The 19,045-nt window shown below is 41.0% G+C and overlaps 1 protein-coding gene across 11 annotated transcripts in view; it reads right to left on the bottom strand.

Annotated features, from left to right (window-relative positions):
• The window catches only part of plekha5 (pleckstrin homology domain containing, family A member 5), a 148,538-nt gene that overhangs the window by 100,232 nt on the left and 29,261 nt on the right, over positions 1–19,045 (bottom strand). Inside the window, exon 4 of one of the 11 annotated variants that reach the window (XM_057837498.1) lies at positions 2,342–2,557. The exons of the other annotated variants lie outside the window; for them this stretch is intronic. Within the exon in view, the coding sequence (XP_057693481.1) occupies positions 2,455–2,557 (103 nt within the window). The 3' untranslated portion in view covers positions 2,342–2,454. Of the gene's footprint in view, positions 1–2,341; positions 2,558–19,045 lie in introns of those variants that run through there. 11 annotated transcript variants of the gene reach the window in all.

Raw genomic sequence — 19,045 nt, 5'->3', positions numbered from 1 at the left:
GAATGTACACCGTGGTTATTTTGAGTTGGAATTGTGACAAATATGTAGAGTCACTTGAAGTGTTATTACTGTATTTGGGGAAATATTCATGACTTACTCCCCCAACTTTCACATCCACCTACAAATAATTATACTTCCTCTTATTAGAGGGTTCAAGCCAGCGCACACGCTCATTTTCAGACTTGACAGATGACGTGTTCAGATGCTTCCTGGGTCTAATGACTCATCCACTCTTGTTTTGCCGTAATGAGCCTGTTGTGGGCTATATGATTGTTTTGAAAAGGGTAAACCCTGCTATGACCCCTACAAGACATATTAAAAAATATGTAAGTGATGAAAGTGAAAGAAACAGATTTCCATCCAACCCCTACAACATTGGGTGACTACTTCCTCAATTATCAGGTTTCTAAGGTTTGTCCACTTTATCCCCTACATGGCTTAACATCACAAATGCCCCTCACTAAAAAGCTTTACTGCACTAACTTATTTGCAGACCAATCCTGTTCTAATATGATAATAAGAACAAAGATCTGGAATTACAGCCTGAAGAATGCCTATGAGTCTGACGGGCTGTAGTCAGGAATGGCTTCAGCAGGTGCACATATTTGGTCTAATGTGACCTGTGTAACATAGGTCAGAGAAGGGGAAAGCTGGAGAATTGGTGGCATTTTTGGAATGTTTGTGCTTGTGTGACATTAAGAAACATTAGCTGAGATAGTGATTTTAAAAGGCAATAATGCACTCATTAGATGAGATAAAGAGTTTCTAAGTAAATTCATATAATATCCTCAAACACTACTAGAAGATGGAAAAGGGCACAAGAATTCAAAGCTGTGAAGGTAACTATTTTGCAAACAATACAATGCAATGCAAATGGATTAACAGATCGAAGGCTTTCTGTGGCTTTTGAATTTGAGGCAATATTTTGACATGTGCTAAGAAAGAACTGCATACTGCTACCAAGCAACAACTAGGGGCTACATGAAGGGGAAGGGGGAAGTAACAACAACAACAAAATAGGAGTCTGTCTACGTACATGATCTTCTCTGTCATGTATTGACTACTACATTAATTACATTTGTCTCTTGTGTCAGACAAGAAGTCCATTTCTCACCATGACCTTTTTAAAGCATATGGTGGAAAACACATGACAGGCTGAAAAAGCAGTTTTAAATAAACGACTGTATTTAAAGAGAAAAGATGTGTAGTGTTTGATAGAACAATATGTCTAGATGCTGTCGTAGCAGTTTCATCGAGCATTATGCCTCCGGATTAATTTTAATTTGTCCGATTTACCCCTGAAACTCTCGTTTACGGACACATCGCAACTGCTTTTGTTTCAACCCAGCTATAGTACAAAGTAAATAATTACATTTATTATTTGAATTTTCTATAATTTTAAGCTTAGAGTCATTATTGATGTTTATTATTTAGTTTAGAAAAGAAAAATGACTTTATAAAGTTACTCACCCGTGTGTTTTTAACTTTTAAAAACATCCCGTCACAATGAAAAAAATTGCGTCTGTAAATAAGTCACGGATATCTACCACATAACTATCGCTTTATAGGATTTTTTTGTTTCGCTCGTATTTTCCCGATATTTTAGATGATAATCGATCCAAACAAAGAAAAAGTGAAAAAAGATGTTTAAAAGGGAAAATATTTGTCCTAGAAAACTACGAAAAACCTAGACCACTCGTTTTGTCCACGACTTTCATCTCGCGCTCCATGCGAAATAACCATTTTTAAGATATAAAAGCCAAACAAAGCCCGGTTTTGCCCATTCACAGCTGTGTTTTTACACTCGGTGATAAATGCTAATCAGAGTTTTTGGATCGAAACAAGGTAAGTATGCGACAATAAATAGTTAAAATCATTGTGTCTCTAATTCTGCTCGCGCTTGATCACGCGTCGAGTTTCTGGAAATGTAGCACGAGTCATAAAAAAAGACTTACTTTGCTGTCAAACGCTAGCGCGAGAAGAATAACGTACAGAGCAGGCTAACTGACTAGCGTGCTATCCATCATCTTTTCGACCTGTGTTAACATTTGGATTGCTTATTATGGGATGATATAATTTATTACATACAGTACATTAAATGCTTAAATCATAAAGCCTAGGCTTCTAAGACACAGTAAACACAAAAACATGGATGGATGGATGGATGGATGGATGGATGGATGGATGGATGGATGGATGGATGGATGGATGGATGGATGGATGGATGGATGGATGGATGGATGGATGGATGGATGGATGGATGGATGGATGGATGGATGGATGGATGGATGGATGGATGGATGGATCTTTTTATGGGAATTCTCCATTCACCTTCACAATATTGCCTGAATTGCTTTTCAGAAGTCATCATGCCACATAGATCTAGTGGAGATACTGTATGTGGAGTAGAGAGGTAGAATGACCCGGATAAATACGAAATGCGGTGGGATGCTATTATAGATGTGGGGAGGACCGTGTGGTCAGGGAGGCCCACATCTTCATGACAGATGACATCAAATAGGACCACAAGGCAGTCAACGAGTTCACAACACAGAACCTGTCAAGGATGAGCACAAAAATTACAGTGAAAAGGCTGACAATGTGGAGTACAAAGTAGGTTTTGTTTATCAGACTTCATCAGTGTGTTACGGGTATTTTGTTTTTGTTCATGTCGTTATTCATCATTTCTATTGCTACCATTCATCAGAATAAATCAACATTTCATGCCTTGACGATGCTGGCCCACAAGGCTCAATGCTGCTTCTATGGCTCTGCGCAATGTCACGTCTCGGAAGTCTTGTTAATGTTCTGTGTTGGTTCATGTCAGATTCTTTTATTTTGGTAGTGGCGTGCCTCCTTGAGTTAACTTTACTTCCTGCCCTTGCCAATCAGGCTGATCGTATACACCTGTGACCCTCTGTATAAATCGCCTGCTTCTAACCTTGCCCAGTGACGGTTTGTCTGCTGTCCTGCCAGGTCCTATGCCACATCCTTGTGTAAGCCCTTTTTTGACCATGATTGATGTTTTTGAACTAATGCCTTTTGTTTTTTGGAACTGACTCGCTAAATTGATTGCTGTCAAGCTGTTACTGTGATTTTTTTGTTATCTTCCTTTTTTGAACTTTACGAACCAGAGAATAAAAACTTTTGTTTGAGCACAACTGTCGAGCATTTGGGTCCTTGGTGCATCCTTGTCAGTACAAACCGACCAGTATGGACCCAGCCGATACTGAAAAGTTCAAGTATGCAATGCGGCATCAAGGCAGTTGTTTGCAGCAACACCAGGAACAGCTGTGTGCTGTTGACCAAGGGATCAGGGAGCTTCACAGCCAACATAGTGAATCGATCAACAAGCAATAAAGACTTTTTTTCAGACCAACTCCAATAGTTTCTGACCCCAGGGAGTGGCCCACCTCCCGGATCATCACCTACTGCTGCCACCTGTTTGTCTCCAGGAGTACCTGCAAACCCCGTGTCAATCCGCCTGGCTGCTCGGAAAAAGTTTTCCGGGGCTTCTGGGGACTGCAGACCGTTTTTGGTACAATGTGAACTGCATTTTAGTCACCAACCTGCCATGTACCAGACTGAACAGTCCAAAGTGGCCTTCATGATATCCCACATGACTGGCAGAGCAGCAACCTCGGCCACCGCCGAGTGGGCACGTAAGTTAGAGATTTGCAAGTTGTCTCAGATCTTCAGACGGACACTGAAGAAAAATTTTGATCATACCACCCCAGAAAGGGAGGCGGCTCGGGCATTAGTTGGGCTGAAACAAGGCCAACGCAGAATTTCAGACTATGCTATTGAGTTCCGCACACTAGCGGCCGATAGCGGTTGGAACGATATGGCCCTACTAGACTCCTTTTTGCATGGACTTTCTGATTCCATCAAGGACCAGCTTGCTCCTCTGGACCTTCCCTCTGACCTGGATTCTGTTATAGCCATGGCCTCCCAGATTGACAGCAGAATCCGTAACAGAACCAGAGACAAGAATAAGAACTCACAGTTGACGATCCCTCCATGGGGGCGCTCCCACGTTCAGTCGACCAGAGTTCCACCGGCTGCACCCCTCCCTGCTAGAAAAACCGCGCCCTCAAGCGACTCAGGTGAACCCATGCAACTGGCGAGGACAAAGCTAACTCCAGAAGAACTGTGGTGAACGGGGACATATCCTGGCAGTCTGCTCGGCAAAAGCAGGTCCATCAAGCAGCAGAAAAGCGTTGGAGAGTCCTTCACAGGTTTCTGTCCTCCGTTCACACACCTTGACTCAGGTAAAGTTGCAATTCCAGGGGCGTAACGAATCCGTTGGTGTTTCAATTGATTCAGGGGCTGATGAAAGCCTAATGGATTGGACTTTAGCTAAAAATGGGGCCTACAAAATGAGGCCTTGGAACAAACCCCTAAATGCTAGGGCGCTAGATGGCAAGCTCTTGTTCAGTGTGACCCATGTTTCTGAATCCGTAGTCTTGATAATGGCAGAGGAACATTCCGATGAAATCCGGTTCCATCATTTCCAATCTGCACAATACCCTTTAGTCCTGGGTTATCCCTGGCTTGTTAAACACAACCCTCACATTGACTGTGGATCGGGAATGGTATTGGAGTGGGGGGAGCAGTGCAGGAAAGACTGTTTTAAAAATGGGAAAAAGCCAACTGATACCAAAGGTCAAGAACTCTATCCAGACCTGTCCAAAGTACCTGACTGCTACCTTGATTTGAAAGAAGTGTTTAACAAGGCCAAGGCCACTTCTCTTCCTCCCAACAGACCCAGTGACTGCGCTATTGAACTCCAGCCAGGGGCGGTCATCCCAAAAGGGCACATCTACTCCATCTCCGGACCGGAGAGGGAAGCCAAGAACGAGTACATCACGGCATCTCTAAAGGCAGGACTCATCAGGCCCTCTCCTTCACCAGCAGGGGCAGGTTTCTTCTTTGTGCAGAAGAAAGATGGAACACTACGTCCGTGCATTGACTACAGTCATTTGAACATTACAATAAAAAAACGTTATCCCCTTCCACTCATGAACGAAGCCTTCGATCTCTTACAGGGGGCCAAGATATTCACAAAGTTGGACTTCCTCAATGCCTACCATCTGGTGAGAATTTGTGAAGGGGATGAATGGAAAACTGGGTTCAACACACCCACAGGGCATGATGAGTACCTCGTCATGCCTTTTGGGCTGACGAATGCACCAGCTGCATTTCAGGGACTAGTCAATGATGTCTTGAGGGACTTCCTGAACATTTTCGTTTTTGTGTATCTGGATGACATTCTCATATTTTCCCCAAATGAGAAGACACACGTTCAACACGTTAGATTAGTATTGCAGAGACTATTAGAAAATAAACTATTTGTTAAGGGCGAGAAGTGCGATCTCCACGTCCCAACCATCTCCTTCCCCGGTTTTATCATCGAACCAGATCAGACATAGATGGACCACGCTAAGATCAGTGCAGTGCTTAACTGGCCAACACCCACTAGCAGAAAGCAGGTTCAACAATTCCTGGACTTTGCAAATTTCTACAGGTGTTTCCTCAGTAATTTCAGCTCTGTGGCCGCACCACTCCATGCCCTGACCTCAGCTAAAGTTCGCTTTGAGTGAAATCCACAAGCAGACACAGCGTTCCAACGGCTTAAAGGCCTGTTCACTTCTGCCCCTATTCTCACTGTTCCAGACCCACAGCGCCAGTCCATTGTGGAAGTAGATGAATCCAACGATGGCTTAGGAGCCATCCTGTCTCAACGCTCTGCCGGCACAGACAGGCTTCATTCATGTGCCTTTTTATCGCGCAAATGCTCGTCGGCTGAGCGCAACTACGATGTCGGTGACCGTAAGCTCCTTGTCGTTAAAGCTGCTCTAGAAGAGTGGAGACAGTGGTTAGAGGGGGCTAAACACCCGTTCATTGTTTGGACAGACCACAAAAACTTAGAGTAAGAAAAGCTAAGAGATTAAGTGCACGTCAGGCCAGATGGACATTGTTTTTCAACAGATTCAACTTTATACTGTCTTATCGACCCGGTTCCAAGAATGGTAAACCGGCTGCACTGTCTAGACTGTTTCCACTTACAGGCAATCCTAAAGAGCCAGAGCACATCATGCCGTCAGATCGTGTGGTCCGGGCCGTCACGTGGCAGACTGAGTCTGTTGTCAAGCAGGCCAACAGTGGATGTCCAACACCTAGTGGCTGCCCTTCAGATCGTCTGTTTTTGCCAGAGAGTAAGAGGTCCCAAGTCATTGGGTCATTCATTGGGCTCACACGTCTCTTCTTACCCGTCATCCAGGGGTGAAGCGCATGATGTTCGTCATCAAACAGAGGTTCTGGTGGCCCTCCATGGAAAAAGAGGTGGGGGAAAATGTGGCAGCCTGCACTGTTTGTTGCAGAAACAAGCCTTTCTCCAGAGCACCTAGGTGACTCCTGCATCCACTCCCCATTCCCAAGAGACCCTGGTCACTTGGACACTTAGACACTTCATTGCATTGCCCAAGCTACCGTCAGCCAAACAGACGGCTGAGATCATGATGAATCATGTGTTCCGAATCCATAGGTTCACAAAGGACATTATCTCAGATCATGGTCCACAGTTCATATCACGTTTCTGGAAAGAATTCTGCTCCCTCATTGGTGCTTCTGTGAGCCTTTCCTCAGGATATCACCCATAGTCCAATGGGCAGATGGAACGGCTCAACCAAGAATTGAAGACAAGCCTGCAGTGTCCCGTAACCCAGAACCCTGCCTTGTGGAGCACTCACCTTACCTGGGTGGAGTTCGCCCACAACACCCTTTCTACCGCAGCAACAGGACTGTCTCCTTTCCAGTGTGCCTACGGCTACCAGCCTCCTCTGTTTCCTGAGAGGGAAAGGTCAGTGGTGGTTCTGTCAGCTCATGCCCTTGTTCCACGCTGCCATCGGGTCTGGGCTGCGAAACGGAAGGTGCTCACCCACAGCGCTGCGCGAATGAAGAGGGTAGCAGATCGTCGTCGGTGTCAAGCTCCAGACTACAAAGCTGGGCAAAGAGTCTGGTTGTGTGCCAAGGACCTGCCCCTTCGGGTGGCTTCCAGGAAGTACACACCTCGATTTGTGGGCCCTTACCCGATTGCCAAAATAATTAACCACGTCTCTGTGCGCCTCCGTCTTCCCAGGTCCCTCCGTTCATCCCACCTTCCACGTCTCCAGAATTAACCCAGTAAAGGAGAGCTCCCTCGTCCCACCTGTCAAGCTGCCGCCTCCACCTCGCATTCTGGATGGGGGTCTTGTCTATGCGGTCCGCCGGCTTCTGGATGTGAGGAAACGTGGGCGAGGTTATCAGTATCTGGTGGACTAGGAGGGGTATGGCCAGGAGGAGAGGTCTTGGATTTCTGCGAGTTTCATTGAGGACAAGGACCTTATCAAGGACTTTGAGGCACAGCGGTCTTGCGGGTCGTCTGGAGTTGCTCTTAGAAGGGGGGGTACTGTCACGTCTCGGAAGTCTTGTTAATGTTTTGTGTTGGTTCATGTCAGATTATTTTATTTTGGTAGTGGCGTGCCTCCTTGAGTTAACTTTACTTCCTGCCCTTGCCAATCAGGCTCATCGTGTCCACCTGTGACCCTCTGTGTAAATAGCCTGCTTCTAACCTTGCCCAGTGTCGGGTTGTCTGCAATCCTGCCAGGTCCCACGCCACATCCTTGTGTAAGCCCTTTTTTTGGCCACGATTGATGTTTTTGAACTAATGCCTTCTGGGTTTTTTGGGGGGAATTGACTCAGTTGATTGCTGTCCAGCTGTTGCTGTGATTTTTTTGTTATCTTCCTTTTTTGAACTTTACGAACCAGAGTATAAAAACTTTTGTTTGAGCGCAACTGTCGAGCATTTGGGTCCTTGGTGCATCCTTGTCATGCAAGGCAAAGGGGAGATTGGCTTCCTCTCCCAGACCCTCAGAAAAGTTGTGCACTCTGGACAAAAAAAAAAAAAACTCAACACCAAGGACATGGTTGAGTATCTGTCCGAGAAGCATGACACGGCCCTGAGGTAACGGTTCCATCTCTTTTTCACGCAAATCGATGTGTCTTTTCACCCAACAACTATAAAATGACAAGGAGTGAGGAAATTATCTTTAAGAAATGGAGAAAATAAAGTTTCTGTTACCAAATGTTGCTTGAAGTGTTTGTTATTTGCTATATACCAGGGTGGGTGTCCAAAACCTTATTTTAAATGAGAAACTTTAAGAAAATTTCAAAGGTCTCAAAAACGTCTTTTTTAACACACTTGGTTTGACCTATTTTGAACATGTCAAAAATTGCCCTCCTGTTCAAAAAGTTTCTACCCCCAGAAAATAGAGATTTTGTGCACATAAGGCAATTTTAAAATTTGGCCAAATTGGGGGTCTCACAGCGGAACTTCAAGCCACCTGAGTATTTTCAACCATATTGTAAATGTATTTTCAACAGAAGAAAATTTAAAACATCTAAAACGATTCAGTACTCTTACTTAAATTCCAGCTTTATCGCAACTTGTAATTTACATGCTCGTTGCTCATTATGTGGTATCAAGAAAAATGCCTTAAAAAGTGCTTTGCCAGCGTAAAACAAACCTAAGACTTGTGGTGGACCGTCCAATCTATGAAAAATGGCTTGTGTTACACAAATGGTGCAAAAAATAAAATGCTCTCGTGACTGCTGCAGTATGCTATTTACTTCCTTGCAACATATTTTATGAACTAAGCATTTTTTCCTCTAGGAAAAGGCACTTGTAATTATATCAGAAAAAAAAAATCCAGCTTTACTCCATTGTGCAGGATGAGGAGTGACATTTTGATCCACCACTCGCCTTTGGCAGTGATGATCGTGCTCAGCCGGCCTGCCAGAGGACCGAGGTCCTGCTTTGTCCTACTTCTGAGAGGCACATAATGTCATGGAAACTGTCCTTAAAGTGAATGTGTGTGCGCACTAGTGACAGTACAACATGCTTGCGTGGCCTCAATGGAGGAGCACGCCACAATTCCATCAACCGCAGCTTTAAGTAAATATGTTATTTCCCCCTTATGAATGAGTCCATTGATCCATCTATAAACTATACAAAAGCACACTGTGGATGGATAGTGTATCATCTAAACAAACACCAATGATGAAAAAAAAGCAAACGTTGCACGAAAAAAAGCAATGAAGGGTATGTTAAGCTCTTTTTCCTCAAGACCACAGGCCTTGTTAGTGAGCATGGGGACAGGTCACTGTTACACACACTGACTCAACTGATAAAAAGATGACCAACAGAAATAGGTCAACCATGAGTGGGACACACCATATAGACTAACAGAGTGGCAAAGAAGCATGTATAAATAAGAGTAAATTACATCACATCAGAAGTATGACAAATGGGACTTCACAAAGATCAATGATTACCAGATGCGAAATGTAACTAAATAAAAAAAAAAAAGACACTGATGTAATGCACTATATTTTACATGTTTCACCAGTAGTGTTTATGCAGCTTGATAAAGCCCTACTCACAATACCAGCCCAGGATTTCTAAGTGCTGTAGCAGTGCAGTGAAAATTGCTCAGCGTCATTTTTTTTTTTCGAGCAGCACAAAAGTAATGTGGCACTTCTTTGGTGTATAGTGAATAGTAATGTACATCTCTTTAGTTTCCACGAGAGACCATTTTCAGTACTCATAGACTCTAAGTAGATACTGAAAAGTGAACCGTCATCAATTTTTTCACTTTTAAGACCATTTTTAAGTTCCATAACACAAAAAAAGATATTGATGATAACTGGACCAGAATATTTTCATCTTGACACAGGCAGAAGCAATCATCACGTGTTAACTTCTTAATGTCAAATAGGAGTGGGAACCTCTTGGTACCTCACGATACGATACGATTTGCGATACAAAGCTCACGATAACAATGATCTGACGATATGGCGATGCAACGATTATTGATACATTGGTCAGGAAATCATTCTAGAATATTCTACAAACAACTAATAAACAGATAAACAAGCGTCTGCTGTGAATTGGAATGAGTCTATCACTAGTAGACGTCCAATCCATTTGAACTGGGAGGGTGGCAGCGAATGAACATCCGTTCATTCGCTGCCATCCCTCCCACTTCAAATGGATTGAACGTCTATCGCCGTCAGTGGCAGCCAATGCCAGGCAACGAGGTAATTTTGGGCCATTTCAGGTCATTTACCTGTTGATGTTCAGTTACTTCCTGTTGATTTAGGGGGTATTTTATGGGTCATTTCCTTTTTATTTTGAGTTACAGAACAGGGAGTGACCTGTGAATCACCCAAATGAATAGGCAGTGACTCAAACTCAACAGGAAATGACCTGTAAATAACCTAAAATGAACCACAAGTTACCTGTAAATGCCCTGACAATCAGACAGAATGACTGTGAATGCTGGTTTCGAATGAACGAACGTTCCCAGTCTAAATGGATTGGGCGTCGTGCACCGTCAATGCAGCCTAAAGGTTAACTCAGACACTATTATGGTGGAAGATTTTGGTAGCAACTTGTTGGTTCCTTTTTATTTATTTAATTTTTTAGACATTGACACCTTTTTAAAATGATATCTCGATTCTTGGCAAGGGCATATCGATAACCTTTTGGGATACTAAGTATCACGATATATCACCATTTCAATATTTTGTCACACCGCAATGTCAAATATTGCTATTTTGAAATTCAAAACTCACCAGTTACGTGTTTGTTGCTATTAACAGATTGGCTTTCAAAAGTTTTAGTACATGAACTGTAGCATATTCTGGTTCATCAACCCCAGTTCAAAATAATTTGATGTCTATCACTTAGCAGTGAATGAGTTAAAAAACAAACAAAACAAAAAAACACGATAAACTTGTAAACATGGCATTTTTAAGCAATGGGACTGGAATGCAGTGACAGTGGTTTTGCACATGATGATGTGATACAGTGTAGCAGTATCCAAGTAATCCATATTTGAAATGGGGCAATCAATGCCACGCTAGAACAAGTGCTAGGCGGTGAGAGGAATGCACAGATGACGAATTGAGGGCAGCTTTCAGAGATGGCCAGTGACTAACTCAATCCAGAGAGAGAGCCACAGACTGAGTGTAGAACGTTCTAGCTTTTATTGTGACCTCTGCCAATTTTTTTTCACATTTACGCTAGATTTAATGCTTGCCTGGCTAGCCTCTCTATTTTAAACACTTCATTGGAGCACAAAGCCACATTAGGTCAGCTTCCAAGGGAGTGTCTCCTCTTACGTTGCCCAATGCTGTTTTTGTTGGGGGAGCGGCATTGCTCAACTCCGCTGAGAAAAAGCGAATCAAACTTTTTGTTGTGATCAAATCATGTTCGCTTGCAGTCCAAGGAATCTGGTCTACTTTTTTAATGACTAGGGGAGTTTTTATTTCCCATTTAAAAAATATGCAAATTCTTATAAGAATATTAAGGTTACTACCATTTGATAAATTGCAGTATGTCTCAGGTGCAAAAAGACACATCTATATTTGTATGCAAAATACAATTAACACTGACATTCACGGCTCTGTGGTATTTAGAGTCTTCCATCGACCTAGCACGCATGTTTTTGGAATGTGGGAGTAAGGAATGTGCAAACGTGCTTACCACTAGATAGTGGATATCCACTGTCCTGCTCATAAGGCATCAAATATCTGAACAGCTTTTTTTTTTTCCTCAGGTGATTGAAAGCTTTCAGCTCTTTCAATGTGCTTTAAACTGAGCTCTCACAACTCTTATAGAACTTAAGATATCAATTATACAGACGAAGATTGAGTAGTTCGCAATAAGTGCATGAGTCAACAGGAAGAAAGAAGGAAAGAAGGCAGGCACCTTGTTGGACACCCACTCCACTGCAAACACATCAAGGAAAAACCTACTTGTCCATCCACCCACTTCTAGGAGACAGAAGGCTTTTATCATCGACTCTAAATTTAAAATGACGGAGGTAGTTTTTATCTGGTGCAATAACGGAACATGATAAAAAGGAGGTGAGGCATAGAAAGAGTGAAAAGGATGAAAGGACGTAGAAAGATATGAGACGGTCCATAAACTCAATAATTAATTTCAAAGCATACTGTACTATCTTTTTAATGGACTTTCTCTTCCATAGTTGGAATTTTTTGGGTAGTATCACAATACTGCTCTCTCGTGGCTTATATGGAGCATTACAGTAACACTCTAGGTCAGGAAATATGGCAACACAAGCAATAAATAACAATTTTTTTATGTATGAAATTGTCTATTTGAGTCAGATACGTTGGCTGTTTTTACATCATTAGATTTCCCCTCCCTTCATTTCATTTCATTATTTTTTCTATGTTCAATACATACGTACAGTATGTGGATAATATTAGGTAGTATGCAATAAATTTGATTTATAAATAGATTTTCAATGACTAGGTTGACAGGTGGAAAAATGCTGCTTTTTGTTGCATTATTAGCAATTACATTTTGTCAAGAAAGACATTTCACTAGGATGAATATATGATTTGAATAACGATTCATCACCTAAAATCTCTGTAAATTAAGAATAAACATACTACTAGACCAGGGGTCGGCAACTCAAAATGCTGAAAGAGCACTACTTGACCAGAAAAACAAAACAAAACAAATATGTCTGGAGCCATAAAAACAAATAAATAAAAGCCTTATCTAAGCTTTATAATGAACGCAACACATGCTGTATGTATCTATAATAGCTATATTAGCCTACTATCAAAATAACTAAGTTTGATCCAAATACAGTACATAATGAGCCTTCTGATTAAATGTATATATGTATTTATATTTTCCCTGCAGTGCTGCCTCAAGTTGAACTTCATTACAATATTAATGAATTACAAGAATGTTTGTGTCATGTTTGTTCTTCTACAGAAACCATATTAAAACAAAAAAATATATTTCCCTCTCCCATCTTTTTCCATTTTCAAACATTTTTGGAAAAAAACAAGGGAGCCACTAGGCCAGCGCTAAAGAGCCACATGCGGCTCTAAAACCATGGGTTGCTGACCCCCATACTAGACTATATAGACTGCCTAATTCACTGTGCTCTAAAGCGGCTAAAACAGCACAGAGGCCCGTTCAACACGCCAACTGCAAAGTTTAATTACCCCCCACTCCGGCCCTCTATTTTAACCAAACAATGCCTTATACAGTATGTATGAGTCATTATGATTGAAAATGAACCTTTGTGCAACCTCATATCTCCTGATATACAGTATGTCATCATAAAAAAAGAAATAACAAAAAAAAAATTTTGAGTATAATGGCCAAATCAAGTTACAAGAGTAGTGTTGAGACACAAGAGGTGTCACAAATATCCTAGTGGTCAACTGTTTAATTGCAAAGACAGCCTGATTGTTGTACTGTGCTTTCTCCATTGCTAGTGGTTCCCAATCATAAGTGTTACCAGTATTATAACCGAGAAAGAAAGAGACAAGATTTATTGTCAATTTATAAAGCATTACAAATAAAAAATGAATATGCTGCCAATTACGGAAGGATTTAATGGCCTTACAGCATCTGCAAGTTAACACTTGTTTAATCCGCCTCAAACACAAGGCAAAGCAGATGAGCCTCAGTTCTTAGGGATACACATTACTGCTAAATAGTGGGGAGCTTTTCCAATGAAAAAGCTTCCGAGTACCTTCTGGGCTTGGGAATAAAACCACTGGAGAAAAAAAATGCTCTTCATAATGCAATTTCAATTCTTTATATGGCATGGACATACTGCATAAGAGTGTAGAAAAACTCTTTGTCCATGATCAAAATGCTTGTTTCAGCAATGCACCTACCATTCACTGAGTGAATGTGTGCAGGAAAGTCTATGGCAAAGGATTCAAAGACTTGACGGCAGTGTGGCGGATTTCTATGGAATCTTTGATATGGCAAATAAAGCTCTGAGGCATTACCGTTTTGTAAGTGTGAAGTAAAGTCCCACCTTTTTTAAAGCTTGTCAATGAACAACCTTCTTCGTCGCAACTTGCAAACATCTTGTGTACATATTAGCATTGCTTCGGTGAATGACTAATGAGGCTCTCTTCTCCATAAATAAACAATAAAAACTCACAAGCACAGAGGTAAGTAGAGCTTCTTTTACACAGCTTGCTACAGCAGAGATTAATTTGCCATCCTCAATGTTGCCGTTTTCTGGTTGAAGTAAACTTTCACAAAAGTCATGCACCAAAAAATTACCTTGGGAGGTCGTATCAGAGCTGTAATAGCCAGACAGGTCGCTTCTTTTACAATCTTGTTGAAAATAAGGTCGTTGTCTGACATGAACTTTCACATTACAAACTGATGCTTATTTCATCATGCATGTCTGACCGCATAGGCCATATTACCATGTGAAAGCATATCCAGTTCTAGCAAGGTCCTGTCTTTGCTGTGTATTAAAAAAAGCAATAATTTCTTTGGTCCCAATGCAACTGTTATGGAGGACCTGAATGAAATTATACAGCTGAAAACAAATGTAAACTAATTCATTGCAATGTTGTCAAAATCTATTTCAACTTAGTTAAGATACAGTAGGCCTATAATTGACATCTAAAACTGTCAATGGTAGCCAATGTGTTAACTAGAGCTGAAACAAATACTCGAGCAACTCGAGTAACTCGAGTTTAAAAACTGATCAGAGTAATTTTATTCACCTCGAGGACTCGTTTAATTTTGCCAGATCCAAGCATCACGTTTTGCCCGGACTACTTTTAATGCGGGAAAACGCGCTGACGTCACGTGCGTAGAGGAAGAATAAAAAAAAAAAAAAAAAACCTTACTGCAGCCGACAGCCGCTACAAATTACGGCGACGTTGCTACAAACTACGCCCGCATGATGATAGTGTGGTAGCAGGTAGTGTCCGATGCGTCTCATAGATATCGCATGCATTTAGAACTAGATGCGAAATGACAGACTCGGCCGCATCTGGGTAGCGTTAGTAAACAGCCGCCATCTTTCAGCAGTAGACTTCTTAGCGCTAATAAATATAACATTACTGTCACTCGCTCACGGAACGTTAGCCCTTCGGAGGGCTAGGTTTCTATTGATTATGACCACTGTCGATGCGTGACTAACGTGTCTTACATACAGGCTTTATTTATTCTGTAAAAACACAGCGCTGTAGAGTGATGAGGGTGTAAAATTAAAACATAATAAAGCTAACTGTCAGTTTTAGCTCAGTAGTCATTGCTGAATAAAACACCAAGTAGCAATGGTCCCTAATGTGCTCCAATACAGCAGGTATCATACATTTATTTTGAACACTGCAAACACTCAAAATCCTATCAGTACTTACAGTTTAGACTGACTTAAAACTTAACTAGAACTTAAAAATAGCTTGACACAAATGGAAATTCAATTGAAACACGTGGGGAAAAACACATAGCTTTCAAGTGATGTGTGTTATCAAGCATAATTACATTTTTAGGTAAGAAATATGTTTTTTTTTTTTAATAAGATCTAGAAGTTTTTTGAGTGAAAGCAGTGAATTTTTTTTCTAGTCACATCTGAAATACAATTGTTGGCTGTTTTCAATAATGTACATCGAAAATAAAGACATTGATTGACTGAAAATGGTTCAATATTGGATTAAATGTCTTTTTTTTCTCATGTATATTTATAATTGCTCTTTACCTAAAAAAAAAAAAAAAAAGAAAGTTTTATCCCATTACTCGATTAATTGATAGAATTTTCAGTCGATTACTCGATTACTAAAATATTCCATAGCTGCAGCCCTAGTGGTAACCTTGTCTGAAACCACAGAATTCATTGAACAGCATCATTCCTACATCCCTCCACCTGTGAAAAAACACAAAAGATGTAAAAACACACTTCCATTGTTAAAATTATTTGTCAAGTGTCAGAATTATACACTACTCTTGCAAAAGAAGTACTTTTTCAGTCATGTTTTTTTTTTTTTTTTTTTTTTTTTTTTCTCAGCGAAGCCCACAAAAAAAAATCTTTGCAATCATCACATCACATCACACTCAAAGTTGAGGGAGCATTGATGAGAAGCACCAACATGAGTCTGAGAGCGATTGGGTTGCCACAAATCTGAAGAGGTGGCTTGCCTCCGCACACTAATTTGTGAAGGGCAGCACAGTGGTGAGGAGGCCTCTATTATTCTTGCATTCTTAATAATCAGTTACATGATATCTTGGGAGGTTGTGTTACTGCCATTTGATTGCTCAGAGCTACGACTGCAGTTAGGGAGCACCTTGTCATTTCACTCCACAGACACATGCACACACAAATACTTAATGCCAATTTCAATTTATGGTTTTTAAATAAATGATTTTCTGATTCTAAACACTACATTAACAAGCCTGAGGACTGTGGTGTATTGGTGTGACTGGTGGACGCAGATGTTAGACTGCAAAATCAACTTGTATCTTACGGCAGCACTTTTCCCTTGATCCCTTTATGAGCATCCCTGGATTATTTGCGATTATCAATACAAGTTATTGTTTGTATTTATTTTTTTCACTGTTGACCTCTCAATGTTTGAATAGCCTTGAAAACTGAGAAACAGGTATTGAATAATGAATCAGTAACTTAAAAAGGTCTGTCTATTAAAAAATTGTGGGAAAATGGAGAACACTTCCTTGCTCGATTTAAAAATAAAAATAATAAAAACAATAACGTGTCAAAAATCATAAATTATTCATGGCATGACTTTAAGTACAATGAGTTAAGACTAGAAATTAATCAAATACATTAAATGAATAGCAGTAAAATTATAGAGGTCTGAATAAATAGAGAGCAAGTCACTTCTGCTTAACATATTAACAAGGTAGGTATTCCGTCTGTACAGAATGGAATCACAGCAAAGAGAAAGTAATTTAACACAGCCCCATGCACATTTCTTTTTTCTATACCAGTTCATGTCCCCGTGTTGTTGATTCTCGGAGAAATCAATAGTATGTTAAGGCATTCTTTCAGTAACTGCTGGCGATGCCTTGGTGAGAAACAAAAGTACAATATCAATCAAGAACACTAGCACACGCAGTTCAAATATTTGTTAAGCCAGGGACATTCAGATCTTACGACAGAGGTGTGAAAGACTCTCACAACAGGGGCGTAGCCCTCAGCTGGGCAATAAATATAAGATAATATTATCCAGAATACCTCCATCTCAAATTTAATCCTTCATCAAGATCGGAAATAGAAGTGTGCATTCTATTATATTATATTTGTTGTAAATATGAACTATATGATTCTGAATACTGTATATCATTGATATCATTTTTTTTTTTTGCAGCAGCAGCAGCAGCAGTCAAGATGACTATAGAAATATTTATAAATGTCCAAAAGCAAAATGTATCGTATTATAAAAATACATTTATAGAGCGCATATACGTAGACAGATGGATAGATGCAAAATACAATGTAAATAGCTGAATTTGAAACAATTTGTTATAGGAAACAGTTGACTGCTCCACATTTCAACACAGTGTTCCAAAAACTCACAGCTGTACAGTGTTTTTGCAGAGTAACGGCTTCCAAAAGCTGTCTAATCAACACAGACCATCTGGAAAACAAATAGGCTGTTTACTGTCCATTGGACCACGGGAAACATGGAAGAGAAACACTGAAGGAATGACAGAGGGAGTGAAAACATGCTTGGTTGTCAAGGCAAACTGGGACAGCTGTGCTAAGGTTGAGACACATTTGCTACCCAGATCATGACAGAGCAGATGTTTGGAACTTAAAAAATTGAAACACAATTATATGAACATCCATAGAAAGGTGCTTTCTACCAATGCGTTTCAAAAGCAGCCAAGTCTGTCAGTTTTAAACAGTCTTTTAAAAGAGAAGACAAACTAGTGTCAGATTAGTCAAACTAACCCAGTCTACGATTAAATGCTGCAAAATGATGCTTCCAAATATAATACTCTGCTGACCAAAAATCACATACAAGAAATGAAGCCACATAAAGAAGATACAGCACACCATGTTGTGGCACATTGCAGAAAAAAATATTGCTGTATTGAGGAATGGCATCAATTCGATCAGATTCTTTATGAAAACAAAATTCTGGAGAATGCCAGTCCAGCAACAGCAAGACCCCCATGACATCAGCTGTCCTTCAATTTAACCTGGCACCACATCAGCAAAGGGCAGCTCACTGCAGATTATTATAGGGATTACTCAATGCTCTCGCAGCATTAAATACAAGATAGCACAAATCTAAGAGGCTTTTGGACCACGAATTACTGTATGCTAAATGTAAATCTCAAGAGGTGGGACTACAGTCAAATGATATTCATAGTGTGGCTAATGTGCACATGCTCTTAATAAGAATACATTTTATTTCTAGAGCGCTTTTCAAACCACACAAAGACGCTTCACAAGAGACATGGAATCACAGTACAATAAAAAGGTGTTAAAAGTATAAAAGATTAAAAGCACAATAAAAAGAAGTAAAAATATAACAGAGCTAGGGGTTATGGTGGGTAAGAAAGAGTGAACAGGTGTGTTTTCAGTCTGGATTTGAAAAGTGATAGGGTAGATATGCTGCGAAGATCAGGGGGTAGGGAGTTCCAGAGCTGGGGGGCACACTGACTAAAAGCTCTGGAACCAAAGGTGGAGAGGCGGACACTGGGGACGGAGAGGGGAAGAATAGTGGTAGAGCGAAGTGAGCAGATTGGATTGTTTAGACGGAGAAGATCACAAAGGTAAGGAGGGGCCAGGCCATGGAGTGTTTTGAAGGTGATGATGAGGATCTTGTAATTGATTCTTTGTTTGACGGGGAGCCAGTGAAGTTGACGGAGGATGGGGGTGATGTGGTGTGTTGCGGGGGTTCGAGTGATGAGGCGTGCTGCTGAGTTCTGGGGGAGCTGCAGTTTCTGGAGGGACTTGTTAGGGAGACCGAAGAGCAGTGAGTTGCAATAATCGAGCCGGGAGGTTATTAGATTACACACCAGGGTGGAAGCGGTATGGCGGGTGAGAGGAGGAGGCGAGAAATGTTGCGAAGGTGGAAATAGGCTGATCTGGTGAGGATGTTGATATGTGACCGGAAGGAGAGTGTGCTGTCGAGGATTACACCCAGACTCTTAACCTGA

The sequence above is a fragment of the Corythoichthys intestinalis genome, chromosome 5 (assembly GCF_030265065.1).
Source record: "Corythoichthys intestinalis isolate RoL2023-P3 chromosome 5, ASM3026506v1, whole genome shotgun sequence".
NCBI lineage: Eukaryota > Metazoa > Chordata > Actinopteri > Syngnathiformes > Syngnathidae > Corythoichthys > Corythoichthys intestinalis.
The sequence above is the reverse complement of the archived record's forward strand: the minus strand, read 5'-3'. Positions and strand labels throughout refer to the sequence as shown.